Consider the following 16,135-nt stretch of genomic DNA (forward strand, 5'->3'; position numbering starts at 1 on the left):
GTCTTCAGCATGACTGGACCGCCTTACCAGGCCTTCAGCCAATCTGGACCACTTTCAGAACCTTCAGCCGATCTGGACCACCCTCTAGGGCCTTCAGCTTGGCTGGACCGTTCTCCGAGCCTTCGGCCTAACTGGTACACCTACCGGCCTTCAGTCTACCCGGACCACTCAACTAGCATTCATCCTTCCGAGTTATCTCTCCGGGAAACCCTCCCATGCATACTGTTCTAGCCCTCTAGGGGTTCCGAACTCTATCTCCATCATACATACCCAATCCCGGCCTGATCCCAGGCCCTCAACAATCAAATACCCTTGGTCTGTATCCCGCCCCGCATGCCTGCCACTTACTCATACCAGCCTACGCTCTTGGCTGACATAAACACTGTTGAATCCCAAGCAGCTAAACAACCTCACATGCTCATCGACCTTCTGGAGAATTTTCCAATTCTCCCCCACTTATAGCACCGACTATCAACCACCGGTCGCAATCACCGACCTCCCTCAACAACCCTACACAACACAAACACTTACACGCGAACTGATTCACACTAGCACGAGCAACCTTCACAAAATCACATATCAACATTGATCATCCCGAGCTCGAAAGAAACTCAATCTTCAGCTAACCACTCCTCAGACTGCATATGTTACCCGACATTCAAACCAAACACCAGATTTCCACTAATAACCCTCAAAGAACAACGAATACCATACCGAAAACCACACAACGAGACTAGCAGATAAACAATACTCCACAATAATCACAGGATAACAAGACATCAAGAAGGGAACATACCCACAACTACATTTGGCACTGCTCTGACCTCCTCCGTTGTAAGCTGAAAAGCACGACCCTGAGCCCTTGGGGGCTCCGCTCCACCCTGACCTCCACCCGTGATCCTCAAAGTGGTCGGTACTGGAGCCTGCACCGGTCCTGCAGCAAGCTGTGGACAGTTGACTCTCAAGTGTCCAACCTGATAACAATGATAACAAATCCTCAAATCCCGAACCGGGGCTGACTGCCGACAATCCCTCGCATAGTGTCCCTCCTTTCCGCACTTGCGGCATGCACCACCAGACCTACAAACTCCGGTGTAACCCTTCCCACACTTCCCACAAGCGTGGCTGCTCTAATCTCCCACCCTAGAATCAACGGTCTTGGACCGTTTCGGCGCCGGCTGCGACTGCACCGGAGCCTGCCTCAGCTCTCGCAACTACAGCTCAATCTCCAACTCACGCCGCCTGGCGGCCTCCTGCAACTCCAACAAGGTCTCGCACCTCTGCATAGACACAAACTGTCTGATATCCCTCTTGATAATACTCAAATATCGGGACATCTGAGCTTGCTTCGAAGCGAACTCAGGGCAAAACATCGCCTTCTCAGTGAACATCCTGGTGATCTCCGTCACCGACTCCGAATCCTGCTTCAGCTCAAGGAACTCCTGAGCCAATCTCTCCCTCTCAACCCGCAGAACATAACGAGTGCTAAACATCTCTCTGAACTGATCCCATGAAACCGCAGCCCTCTGCGCATCCGAATATGACCTCGTGGTCAATCTCCACCAATCCTTCGCCTTGAGCCTCAACAGGTTCAGAGCACACCTCACCCTCTAATCAGCAGGGCATGAACACATGAAGAAACACCCCTCCACATCCGACAACCATCTCATAGCAACAATCGGGTCCTGCACCCCATCGAAGGTAGGAGGCTTCGTATTATCGAAGTCCCGATACTGAAAAATGAATTTTTGATAGAAGATTATATATGATAAATAATCTTATCCAAAGTTATAGTATACGTTACAAGGATTTCGTACATATAAAGAATGCTGAAATCTGACTTATAACGAAGAAGTATGATCCGGTGAAGTTTCGCGATTAAACCGACACGACTACGTGTATCGTAAAAAAGTGAAATTTTGACAAAATACTTTTTAGCCTTGGTGATCTAAATGAAAGTCATGGCAGACATTAAACCGAGAGTGTACATGTAGAGAACGTCCAAATCTGACTTCGTTAGAGGTAGTTATGATTTTTCTAAGATTCAACATAGCGGTATACAGTCCGGAAATCAAATTTTAGATCGAGCGATTATTAACCAACACAACCTAAACAAGAATTGAAGATCTTGTTAATAGGAGCTCAATAATATAAAGACAAATGAAATCGGACGTCGATGACAAAGTTATGAATTTTAACGGACTTTTACTCTCTAAGACTGTTAAAATATAACTTTAAAATAAAGTCAAAATTAGCTGACAGAGTCTAAACGAAAGTTGTAGATCACGTCAATACGTACGCGTGGATATAAAGAACATAAAAAACGGAGCTCGTATGCCAAAGTTATGGATTTTACAATATAAATAATTTTCGGATTAACCAGAAAATGACACATGGCAAGATCTAGGCCACACCTTCTACCCCACGGCCTGGCACCAGATCATGACGTGTGGCCTTGATACACCCATCCTACCCTTTGTATACGCTTCGCGTACTCGGTTGCTGCAACTTATAAATAGAGCTCGAAAATCACTATTTTCTTCACACAATTCTATCCAATTCTCTCTCACCCCCCCTGAAGCCTCTAATTCTATCCAATTATCAATGATTCCAAGTCATTATACTGATTGATCTACTTATGGGGATGATGTCCAGGCTGGATTTAGTGAGATGTTTAAAGTGGGATTTCCAAATAGTATACTTCGTATACCAAACAGACCCTACCTCCGATATGATCCTACTTGGTTGTTCCTTACTTGATAGACCTTGAAGTAGATATTGAGTTAATAATGAATCTAGACTAATAATTAGTCGCAATGAATATTAGACTAAGGTTTAGTGATAATGATACAAGGTTTCGTCAAAGGAAAAGGCATTTGCTAGAAGCGAAGCGCTGCCCAAATTTTGAGTAGTCACTTTAACAAGTGAGTGCATAGTTACTTTCATCTTACACACAGATATGAAGTATTTAATATTAATACATGCAATATGTGCTTATTATCAGTGTTCCTAATATCTATGCTAGATGAACGATTTATACATGTTTTACTTGATTTAAACTGTATATGTATTTTTATACCTATAAATATGTTGGGTAAAGATGAGTAGATGAAAGATGATATGGATGAAGAGAGATAAAATATGATATAGATGATGAGAGGTGAAAGATGATGAGAATCCTTGACTTTAAAGTTGATCCAATCATCTAGCAGAGTATAGATGACAACCACATACTATTATAGACAGTCCAGTGGAATGCTAGCAGGCTCGCAACCTGTAGGTGTTTTTGAACTACGTGTTCACCAGATGTACTCTAAAAACTATGGTAGCTATGGACTTAGTGTTGGTTTTTATGTATGATAACACTCCTATGGTGCACATAAAACCTTAACGTCTTGGATCTAAGTTTTCTCTAATTATACATGTACATTTATATTATCCAAAGCATGAAGCCTATCGAGCATACAAATTTGGTACATAAATCATAAAAACTAGTTAGAAGAATAACTCTTATTTGTAGTTTGTAGTTGTTGGCCTTTCAAGAGCTTATCATCTCAAGTGTTGTAACGTCTGCGTTTCCAGGCTAGGCATTTTCGTTGATGTAATAGTCTAGGTTAACCTTTGTAACCCATTTTGAAATAATAGAAGTGTATTATTTGAGTATTATGTGTTTTGTGCTTAATTGCTTAATTATGTGGTTTGATTAATTAAGAATAAAAAAATAAGCCTTAAAATTTAAGTGTAAAATAAACTTGATATCTTTGGATAATGTTGTAGTAGTTGAAACGAGGTTTCCGAATATATAAAGAACGCCCAAATCTGACTTCGTATGAGGAAGTTATGATTGATTGAAGTTTCGACGTAGCGATGTGCAGCCTGAAATACTCGGTTTGAGATCGAGCGGTTTTTAGTCGAATCGATCTAAAAGAGAATCGAAGATCTCGTTGTTGGTATCGAAACGATGAAAAGTAAGGCGAGAACGGACGTCAAACGAAGAAGTTATGAATTTATAACGAAGTTTTTCTGTCCCGGCCTATTAAAAATAAATAATAAAAATAAATTTAAAATTAGCCGACGGAGTCTAAACTAAAGTTGTAGAGCGTAGTCTCACCTTCGCGTGGATATAAAGAATGTCGAAAATGGAGTTCGTATGAAGAAGATATGAATTTCCGAAGTTTATTAAATAATTTGTATTTAAATTTAATTGGAAAATCCGGCATTATCCGAAGAGGAGTCATCGGACTCATCCGAAGTACGCCCCGCGTACACCGAGGAATGTCGACACTTGCACTCGAGCACTTCGGATACATAAGCAATGACGATTTCGGACCAGTACGCCCCGCGTACTCCGAGGCTCCAGCCTCCTATAAATAGGATGCGAGGGCAGCCGGCTCATTTGCTATTTTTCTCTCTTCTCTCTCCCGTTTTACCTCGATTTGCGTGCCATAAGTACCCCGAAGCCCCAGTAATATTCTCGAGCCCCGAAGCAAGTCCCAAGATCCCGGAGATCCCGAGAAGTGCGATTCCCGAGTCGAAGCTCTGCCCGAGAGAAGTTCGATTTTTGTGAAGATCTTCCAAATCTGCTGAGGATTACTACTTCTGCAAGCCGTAGTGCTGTCCGATCATCTTCTGATCAAGTGAGTGTATACTACCTTTCATAAACACGATAATAATACAAGTATGGTTTGAGTGTATTAAGTATATTGTTGTTTATATGCGTGAGTGTGTGGTTACTTTCTTCTAACGCATAATTATAAAGTATTTTATACGAAATACACGTTATGTGTGTATTTTGTGTTATATGTGTCAATGTATATTCACTCTCTTCTATCTCATGGATCTGATTTGTTTTCTATGAAATACGTGTTATGTGTGTGTGCCTCATCTGTTATGTGGAATATGTATTGATTAAAGCATGCTATACAGGTTTTTAAACTATGTATAAAATGTATATTTTTATCTACTAATATGTTGGGTAGAACATTGGTAGATAGTTGGTGTGTAATAAACAGATGAGATGCCTCGTTGTTGTTTTGATTCAGTCATCTAGCGGAGTTTAGATGACGACCACGGACTTTTCTAGACAGTCTTGTGGAACATTAGCAGGTTCGCCACCTGTAGGTGTTAATGAACTCGGGTGTTCATTCGCTGTACTCCATCCCCCTCATGGTTGCCTTATTTGACTTATATTGCTAAGGAACCCCCGAAGCATGTGTTGTCGCCCCGATGAAATATTCTTAGACTAGGTCCCTTGTGTTAGTTATTTTAGGGACATAAAGTGAGAATAACGGGAATGGGTAATTGGGTTATTGTTGGTTGGTGGAATTAAATATAATTATTTATTGTGGGTTGAAAACCCTATATGCTCACCAGGCTCCCAAGCCTGACCCACTCAGTTTTATTTGTATTACAGGAAGTGGCGCGAGGGCATAAGATGGATGAACCATCAAGTTGTTTTGTTTACAAGTCTATATATGTATATATTTGTTGAATGACTTGTAATGTTATCGTTTATGCTTATTGGTCTGTATCGGAACATGACACCCCGAGTTTTGATTATATAATGAAAATACATTTCTTTTATGAAATGCTTTGGTAAACATTGTTTTATCATGTTTTGTTTTTAGGAACAAATTCCGCAACTCTTTCAAATCAAAAGGATTTACTCTGAAATTATTTTAAAAGCATAAATGAAAATCGGTCTTTTCTGACCGAGATTTTGGGGATGTCACAAGTGTGATGCCTCAAACAAGTCACAAACACCATGAACAAGTGGAGGACTTTGAAAGAGAGGCTAGAACCACCAAAATCGGCTATGGTTCTCTTAGAACCTTTGGGTGGTGAATTTGGAGCTAAAGGGTTACTTTTATAGTGTGGAATTCCTAGGATTTCAACTTGTAAACTCTAATTCATTCATTAGGCCTTTAATTCAATAATCCATATGATAAGCCTTATGGACTAACACTTCATGGACTCTCACGTAAACTTAGTCCATCACTAATCAATCATAGATCATTGGCCCAAACTATATGTATTACTGATTTGCTTAATCAGTCCCCTTAATTTAATTAATCTCTTTTGATCACTAAATTAATTATTGAACAATATTAATTAAATAATATGATTTCTCAATTAATATATTATATACTTATAATATATTAATAAATCACATATAACCTCTTTCTCAAATATCCATCCTGTCAAAATTGTTCTGGTGAAGGCAACCCGAAATAGATCATGCTACTCTCGGGTGAAGTACATACCAATTATGGTTATGGGCTTAGACACCTAATCTAACAGTCTCCCACTCGGATAAGTCTAATAACTATAACTGCAAATGCGACTTCAAAACCCGACTAGCAATCGTAGCTCTCAGAAGCTGTTGTCAAACTCTGACCTAGTCAATGACGCGTCCATTAGATAAGGGATCATATATTCCTCCATTCTAGGTATCATATGAACTAAGACATGGATTGTAATCATTTTCTCTGTTCATGTGTTGTTTCCCAATTTCTGATTTATGACGACCGACTAATTGAACTAATCAAATCAATCCAGGCTTGGCCAAGTGATTAGGGTTGTCATCACTAAATCATCGAAGGGCCCACATATATCATTTTTATCCCTCTTAGGGTTAATACAGTAATTAACTGTGAGTACAATTAATCTTAAATTACCATCCCCCATGGATATATGCGACATAAAAATTTCTCAATTAAATTTATAAAAAACATTACTAATGATATTTAATTAACCTTAATTTTGAATTCATCAAAGTTGGACACCAAAGCCAAATACTCCTCTAAAACATACTGTTTTATCAACCGCCCATTGAACCCCTTCTATAACAGATATAAGAGACATACACGGACCGCATCCTCGTACGACAGGTCATTAAGTGAATGCTCAAACACAATCTTCACATCGTCTAATTTGACGGTGACATTCCTCGTGACCATAGGAAACACACGGGAACAGAAGGTGGCGTCGTAACTAGACACATGAAAATAATCTCCAAAACAGAAGCCGATGACAAGACAAAATTTTTTCTTCCCAAAAGATTGCTCGTAACCTCCATTCTTAAAAACCATTTTCTATGATTCGCTTCGGAGGTCTATGATAAGTTCGTGGCAAAAGACATAATATAGAAGCAAATGATCCTCATCTACATTATGAATGTCTAACCACCTATCAAAACATGAATTTCGAAACATAGTCTTGCCTGTCGGTCTGTCTTTCAATGCCATAAGAATTTCCCGTTGATTTTGGGTTTACAAGATAGTGTAATGGATGCATCAAAAGCCCTGTTGTGCTGCACAAATAAAAAAGTTGTTATAACCCAACTCCGGAACGAAAACTAACCAATATTCCGAACCAGTTTTAGACCAATTTCTCGTGTTCCAAACCAATTCGTTGTGTTCCATACCAATTTTTCGTGTTTCGGAGCGTTCCATAATGGAAATATTATGTTCTGGAACACTACATTTCTATGTAAACTAACAATACCTAAACATCTAAACTACTTTTGGGTTGGTCATACTGCAATGACATATTTGATTAAAAATTCCAGAACGTTTTCAGTTCATTCTGGGGGGTGTTATACACATTCCGGAGCAGTGGTTCTTAGTGAATAATTGTATTATACAAACAAGCAAACTAGGTTTTTGGAGTGAAGAACGTACCCGTAAATTAACCGAGTCCTAGTGGTCGTCTTCCATGTCGGAGTTGCTTGTTGGAGATCGGAATCACATCGGAAAGTTGGAGCAAGATCCGGGATGAAGTTGATGGTCCAAATGTTTTCAAAATATATTCTAGATTTTGAAATTCAAGGTTCTGATCCGAAACATGTACGAAAACTCCGTAATGGGCAGAAGCAACGGAATGGGTCAACCCACCCGAAAACGAGTCCGAAATACGTTCCATAACAACTTATTCTGAAGGATGTGGTTATTTTGAAGAAAAAAAATAGGTTATAGTTTTTAAAAACACACACAAAAAAGGTTAGTTTACTCAATTTCCACATAATAAATTCCATTTAAATAACATTATCAAAATGAAAAGGCTTCTTAAAAGTTAAGATACATTGAAAGTGTTTGTATTTTTGTTAATTTTGAGAAAGGACAATTAGAAGAATTTGTAGGAGAAAATGTGAATTTGCATTTTACAATTACACCCGTAGCGGTAGAGGAGTAGTGTAAGATTGAGGTCTCCAGTCTCCACACAACACATAATACGAAGGGTTCTACGATGCGCCACCGACCCATTCGGGCGGATTTTTTCGATCTCCTACAAAACCTATCTTTTCACAATCTGACCAGGTTCTGTTAGTTTACCTTACCAATATCATCATCACTCTCCCTCTTCCTCTTTCCCCCCTCTCTCTTTTCTTCTCCGGTGTCATGGTTTCGGTTTCTCCTTGTCGGTGTACCAATCACTAAACCCTAATTGTCCGTTTATCTTTCTATCTCTGTTACTTCTGGTAAGTGGTTAAACAAAAAACACACGCTTTCCACGTTTGATTTCTGTAATGTTGGATTGGGTCACGATTAAATTACTGTAATTTGGATTTCACGTGATTTGATCGGAGAGATCCGACTAATTTTATTATTGGGTATTTTTGATTATTAGGGAAAGAAAAAGATTGTGTCTTTCGTGAGGAATTGGATATATGTCCGTCAATCAATCAAAGGGTAACAACAACGAGTCGCAACAGTACAGACGATCCGGTCGATCTGGTAATCCTGCTACGCAAAGGAACTTTTCAGGTGGTGGTGGTGCCGGGAAGGGCGGCGGCGGCAGTACCACCGCCCCTCCTTCCTCTTCGTTAAATTCCGGTAAAAGGTAAAACTTAATCGGGTCTTGTTACTCTTTCAATACGTTTATGTGAATTTAGGGCTTGTTTTTTATTTTTCTTAATGCTTTCATATCTGGGATTCTTTCATATAGCTTTAAGAAGGTGGTTAGTAATGCACAAGGAGCACAGAATAGGGTACTCGGTCAGAATCCGAATGTGAATTTGAGTACTTCAAATTCTCCCGCTGTTGGCAGAGCTGTGCAGAATGGCGCACATATTCAACCGCCATTAAGTGGTATGTTTGCAACTCAATACCTCGCAACAACATTCAATTTGGATAATTTTCTTGTTTTTTAATCTACTTTTTATCCTAGTAAGCTTAAATTTGTGGGCTTTATTGTTTTCCTTCAACCAAACCATGACTAAATTAACATTGTTTATTTTGATCATTGTAGGAACCCCTGATGCTTCATCAACAGGTCCTACTGTAAAGCCAACTGATGCATCAGTCCAGAAAAGCACCCCAGGTCTGCCAAAGGCCCCACAAAGTAATGCTGTTCCTTCTGGTTCTAGCTCTACTGGTGCAACAGGTCCTGCAACTCCTGTTAAAGGTTCGACTATAAAGATTGTATTGTTTGAAATATGAATTGTGATACATTTTGCACTTTACTTTTCATGAGTTTGACTAATGGAGGTCTTTAGTATAAACTAAGTCTGAGTTGCATTATTTACAAGGTGTCTGTTGATATATTCTTCTCTATATTTAGGCTCAGCAGATGCTTCTAAAGGATTTCCTCTTCAATTTGGATCTCTCAGTCCTGGTGTCATGAACGGAATGCAGGTATTAATTATGACCTTTCTAATAGATTCTGAATTCTGAATTGTGTAGTATCATCAATCATGACCTTTCTAAAATCATTATGTTATGGTTTTTTTTTAGGTACCTGCCCGAACCAACTCTGCCCCGCCAAATCTGGATGAGCAAAAACGGGTCCAGGTGTGTGTTTCTTGTTCATTGTTTCGTATATTTCTAACATAAAAATATGTTAAATCTTGATAATGAATACCAATGTAAAGCATATTATGTGGATATTTTCTTGCAGGCTCGTCTTGAATCCTTAAAAGCTACTTCAAATCAAAATCCACCTGTTCCAAAACCAAGGAAAGATGGTGGGAGTGTTGACCAGTCTAATGTGAGTGAACCCCATCCTACCCCAAAAGAAAAAAGGGATGTGCTTTCTTCTTCTTCTTCTTCTACTACTACTACTACTACTACAATCAAGCCTTCTGGTCCTCCTATGCCTTCTATCCCTAGTGTTCCAATGCAGATGCCTTTTCACCAATCCCAAAATTATCTCCAATTTGGTGGACCAAATCCACCATTGCAATCACAACCCATGGTGAACACATCAATGCCTGTTCCACTCCCCATGCATTTACCAGTTGGCAACCCCCCATTTGTCCCTGGCATTCAGCATCATCCAATGTCATCTCAGGGGATCATTCATCAAAATCAAGGTCTGAACTTCACCTCTCAGATGGGTCATCAGATTGGAAACATGGGAATGGGTATAGGACCACAGTTAGGGCCACAATACCAACAACAGCAGATGGGAAATTTTGGTGGGACCCGAAGAACTGTGAAGATCACTCACCCAGACACCCATGAGGAGCTCAGACTCGATAAAAGAACCGATGTGTATCCAAATGGTGCACCCTCTGGTCCAAGGTCACACCCTCATGGCCCACCATCATTCCCCACTCCACACCCACACCCACACCCAATGAATTATTATCCAAATTCTTACAATACCAGTCCTATGTTTTACCCTCCACCTGGCTCTAGTAACCCTTTAACTAGTGCACAGATCACTCCTGCTTCTCAGCCACCAAGGTTTTACAATCAGCAGCCTTCTAAACAGGTGACAGTTAAACCTGCAGTGAGTGCAAGTGCACATGGGGAAAAGGCTGGTGACTCACTACCCATTGACAAAACTGAGATTCCTAAAATTCAAAAGCCAGGTGGAGAAAGTCAGTCCACTCTTCCTCATAAAGAATCTGAGGTGGTCGCCGGAATCTCTTTACCGGAGCCTGCCGCTAGCAAGCCGTCTGCTTCTTCTGTTGCCACTGAGGATGCCATGTCACCTAAGCATCCTACTGGCAAAAAGGTACAAGAAGCCCTTCATGGTGATGATAGTGTTCAAGAACCGACTTTATCCTTGGAAACCAACAAGGATGTGGTAGATGTTAGTAAGAAAGTTGATGGTGATGAAAAAGGTCTTATATCTACTGAAGTTATTGGTTCAGGGGCTGATTCTGACAAGTCTCTTAAAGTTGAAGGGCCGGTAGGTGAAATTGTCGGGTCAAAAGAAGAAAGCAAGGATTCTGTTGACCAAATTGAACTTAGCACTGTGGAGACTGTTTCCATGGTGACTCCTGAAGCACAAGAGAAAGAATCTTTAAACAATATAGATGTTAAATCATCGGTATCAATTCCCACTTCAGAGGTTAATGTCCTTACTGCTGAAACTTCATTGCTAAATTTAGAGGAGGGCCCACATGCTGTCCTAGAGACACCAGCTTTGACTTTAGAAGTAGAGGGTTTGGTTGATAAAGCTGTTGTTGAAACAGGTAAGGTTAAGGGTAGTAGTAGTAGTACACCTAAAGGGAAGAAAAAAATAAAAGAAATCTTGAAAAATGCTGATGCACGAGGTTCAACTTCTGATCTTTACAATGCTTATAAACGTCCAGAAGAAAAGAAAGAAACTTCAGCTTCTGAGATGGTTGAATCTTCTTCTGACATTATAACAAAGCAAGAACCTGTTGATTTGACTAAAAAAGATGTTAAATTTGAGCCAGATGATTGGGAAGATGCTGCAGACATTTCTACCCCTAAACTGGAACAGGTAAAACATAACAGTGAGGTTGACAATGAAGGAATGACTAAAAAGTATTCCAGAGACTTCCTCCTGAAATTCTCCGAGCAGTGTACCGATCTTCCGGAAGGTTTCGAGGTAACAACCGACATAGCTGAAGTCTTGATGGGCTCAAGTATGGGCCCAAGCCCACATCCAAGCCCACGACCAGGGGGTGGCCCACGGCTGGACCGTCGGTCAAGTAATGTAGGTGAAGATGACAAGTGGAATAAAGGGTCCGGGTCCGGTCCCGGGCCCATGGGTCCAGGGCGTGACATGCGGGTCGGGATCGACCCGGGATATAATGTATCCGGTTTTCGTGGGAACCATGGTGTGTTGCGGACCCCACGCCCACAGCAACCTGGTTACACCACCGGTGGTGGCATTCTCTCCGGCCCGATTCAATCCCCGGGCCCGCAGGGCTACCGTAATAACTCTGATTCCGACAGGTGGCAACGTGCGGGTGGCTATCAGAAAGGGTTAATTCCCTCCCCTACTCCAATGCCTGTGATGCATAAAGCTGAAAGGAAGTATGAAATTGGAAAGATTACAGATGAGGAACAAGCAAAACAAAGGCAGTTGAAAGGTATTCTAAATAAGTTGACACCTCAGAACTTTGAGAAACTATTTGAACAAGTGAAACAAGTGAACATAGACAATGCGGGTACTTTGTCTGGTGTGATTTCTCAGATATTTGATAAGGCGTTGATGGAACCAACTTTTGTTGAAATGTATGCCAATTTTTGTTCCCGGTTGTCTGTGGAATTGCCTGATTTTAGTGAAGACAATGAGAAGATTACTTTTAAAAGATTACTATTGAACAAATGTCAAGAGGAATTTGAAAGAGGTGAGAGAGAACAAGCAGAAGCTAATAGAACCGATGATGAAGGTGAAGTTAAACAAACGGAAGAACAAAGGGAAGAGAAAAGAGTTCAGGCGAGAAGACGTATGTTGGGTAATATCAGACTTATTGGTGAATTATACAAAAAGAAAATGTTGACAGAAAGAATCATGCACGAATGCATAAAGAAATTATTCGGTGAAGATGAGGAGAACATCGAGTCATTATGCAAACTGATGAGCACAATAGGGGAAATGATTGATCACGCAAAAGCCAAAGAGCATATGGATGTCTACTTCGACATGATGTTAAAGCTGTCGAATAACATGAAACTTTCATCGCGTGTACGCTTCATGTTAAAAGACGTAATCGACCTCCGAAAGAACAGATGGCAACAAAGACGAAAAGTCGAAGGCCCGAAAAAGATCGAGGAAGTACACCGCGATGCAGCCCAAGAGCGCCAGGCCCAAAGTAATCGACTTGCCCGTGGGCCCAACCCGAACCCGTCTCTTAGACGTGGTCAGGGTCAGCCCATGGACTTTGGGCCAAAAGGGTCGAATCTTTTACCAAATCCTCAAATGGGTTACCGTGGGTCACCACAACAGACACGCGGGTATGGTAATCAAGATTCGCGATTTGAAGAAAGGCATTCGTTTGAAAACAGGACTTTGTCGGTCCCGTTACGGCCCGTTGGAGATGACAATATTACCCTTGGCCCGCAAGGCGGGCTTGCTAGAGGGATGTCGGTTAGAGGACAACCGTCTATGAGAGTAATTGGTGGCCCGAATCCAAATGGGTACGGGTCTGGACCCGAAAGACCGGGTTATGGGCCACGAGATGATTTGGGCGGTCCAAGATACTCCCCGCGACCCGCTTACGAACCGGAACAACATCGGGTCCCGCCATCTTCACCTCCGCCACGTGGGCGGGTGCCTACCCCCCCGCAAAGTGGGTCTTCGGATAAGGTTTTGTCTGAAGATCGGTTACATGACATGTCTGTAGAGGCGATTAAAGAGTTTTACAGGTATTATAATTGTATAATCGATGTTTTTTTTTTGTCTTCTTAGCAATGTATTTTTATTTAACAATGTTTTTTTTTAATGTTAGTGCGAGAGATGAGAAGGAAGTTGCTTTGTGTGTAAAAGACCTAAACGCCCCTGGTTTCTATCCATCGATGATTTCGATTTGGGTGACGGATTCGTTTGAAAGAAAAGACATGGATCGGGAATCACTTGCTAAGCTTCTAATCAATCTTACAAAATCTCAAGAAATTATAAGTGAAGAGGCCCTCGTTAAAGGGTAAATAATATATCTTTTTTTTTTAATTAACACATACTTACACGTTTAACTCTGTGTTTTTACTTTTTGTACGAATATGTTTTTTCAGATTTGAGTCTGTTCTGATGACATTAGAGGATGCGGTGAATGATGCTCCAAAAGCAGGAGAGTTTCTTGGCCGAATGTTTGCAAGGGTAATATTGGAAAATGTGATACCGTATAAAGAAGTATGGCGTTTGATATACGAAGGTGGAGAGGAGCAGGGGCGATTGGTGGAAATTGGTCTTGCAGCTGAAGTTGTTGGAGTGATTCTAGAGATTGTTAAATCGGAGAAAGGTGATTCCTTTTTGAATGATTTGCGTGAGGCTTCTGATCCAAAGCTAGAGAAATTTCGGTTTCCTGGAATTAAAAAAGCAACGAGGTTAGATAAGTTTATTTAGATCGATGATCATAAGTAAGGATGCTCGTTTTATCTTTGTTAGAAAAAAAAAAAGAAGAAGAAGAAATTCAAATCTTTAAATCTTTTATGGGTTTGATAGGGGGATTGGTATATATATCTATATATCTATATCTATTTGTAGGAGGGTTTTTGGTCCTTCGTTGTTATTGTTCTCGACTTGAAAAATATTAACCATGATCCTTAAAAGGTTCAAATGAGCATCTAGATTTTACTTGACTTATGGTTGGTTATATACTTTTTATATTTGAATATGTATTTTGTGTGCAATATATTTGTTGGTTTTTGATTGTTGGATCTTTTTAAAAGTATTTTCTGATATTAGATTGATGATTGTAGAAAATATATTCCTAGATGACCTGGCAATGACTTCTTTACGTTATATAAATAAAGTCTACTCTATTTGTCTTTTTAAATTATTATGTGGGGCAAATATAGCTTTCATCTGTCTGCCTGCACCAATTAAACTGTGGAAAATCGCTGTGCTGATAATTAAATACAATCCAATGGTTGTTTATATATAATGACTCGTCGTATGTTTTTGTATAATAGTGTAAGCTATGGGTCAAATGTCAACAACTAGATATTTTTTTAAAAGAAAAATTCATGCAAGCATGATTGATAAATTAGAAATTTTCTTGAAAAACAAGAATAATAGGTTACATATTAGAAAAAAAATTTAAACCCAAGAATAGTTTACATATTTTATGACAAAAGTTCTAAATCATGTAATTCATCTACAAAATCCGAAGTTCATATACCGTTGTGAAAGTGACCTGGTTGTGATTAATTTAGGATTCCAACATTTTAAAATGAAGTCAATTTGAAGTTTGAATCTCAAAAGCTTCAGACCATATTCTATTAGAACGAATGTATAATTATGGCAAGTATTCTGTTACAAATTAAAACTTTTTAAACATCAACATAACCTCATATCTATTTCCGTGGCTTGTTTGTAAATTGTAAATATTCTTGGTAAATTTGAAAAAGATAAGTTATATTTGTGTATCGGTTATGTTTACTTTTTAGTTTGTGTCAAATTAATATCTTATATTTTGTATTTATAGGTTGAATATTCTTTATTATGTTAGATTTTGGGTTTCTAACTTAGATAATTCAATAATCATGTTTAAAAAATACCTCCTAAAATCTGTAATTTCGACCCTACTAGTTAGGTACCACGAAATCGATTTGGGATATTCCAAGAACAAATCGACTTTGAATACAAACTTATTTCAAATTTGAAGAAGACTACAGTTAATAGGGAAAAACGACTTCTTTTAATGGATGTGAATATTATGTCATAAAATGTGGGCAAAATCTATTTTATTTATAAGATTTATTTTTGTTTAACCTCGCTAGGAGGCTCTCCCCCCGCCCTTTGGACCCTAGACCTCACCAAGGGTGTTGCCCCTTGGAACCATGTCCCTATGGATATTATAGTAATACTAACTACACATAATATACCTTGCTTTGTTGTGTTTTGAGAGACATAATGCAGAGAAAAGAAGAAGCAGTTTTTTTTATATATGAAGAAGACTACAATTAATTAATAGGGAAAAACGACTCTTTTTAATGGATGTATAGGTCATAAAATATAAGCTAAATCTATTTTATCTATAAGATTTATTTTTGTTTCGGGGCGCTGCCCTTTAACCTCACCAGGAGGCTCTCCCCCACCTCGCCAATGGTGTTGCCCCTTGGAATCATGTTCCCATGTACACTCCATATGAACCCTTATATTTCTGAGTCCACATTTATTAATCAAAGTGTATACCTCACACCTTCAATCTAAAAAAATAAATTAAACTTATATCTCGATAGTAATACTAACTACACTAAAATATATT

The 16,135-nt window shown here is 39.5% G+C and overlaps 1 protein-coding gene across 1 annotated transcript; it reads left to right on the plus strand.

Annotated features, from left to right (window-relative positions):
• Positions 1-8,187: 8,187 nt before the first annotated feature.
• LOC111898574 (eukaryotic translation initiation factor 4G) lies at positions 8,188-14,504 on the plus strand. The gene is made up of 9 exons (XM_023894474.3): positions 8,188-8,479; positions 8,629-8,841; positions 8,947-9,089; positions 9,250-9,405; positions 9,562-9,635; positions 9,735-9,791; positions 9,898-13,574; positions 13,658-13,849; positions 13,938-14,504. Exons 2-9 carry the CDS (start codon positions 8,669-8,671, stop codon positions 14,266-14,268), a joined length of 4,803 nt encoding a protein of 1,600 aa, XP_023750242.1. The 5' UTR covers positions 8,188-8,479; positions 8,629-8,668; the 3' UTR covers positions 14,269-14,504.
• The last annotated feature ends 1,631 nt before the right edge of the window (positions 14,505-16,135 follow it).

Source organism: Lactuca sativa, chromosome 4 (assembly GCF_002870075.4).
Source record: "Lactuca sativa cultivar Salinas chromosome 4, Lsat_Salinas_v11, whole genome shotgun sequence".
Classification (NCBI taxonomy): Eukaryota; Viridiplantae; Streptophyta; class Magnoliopsida; order Asterales; family Asteraceae; genus Lactuca; species Lactuca sativa.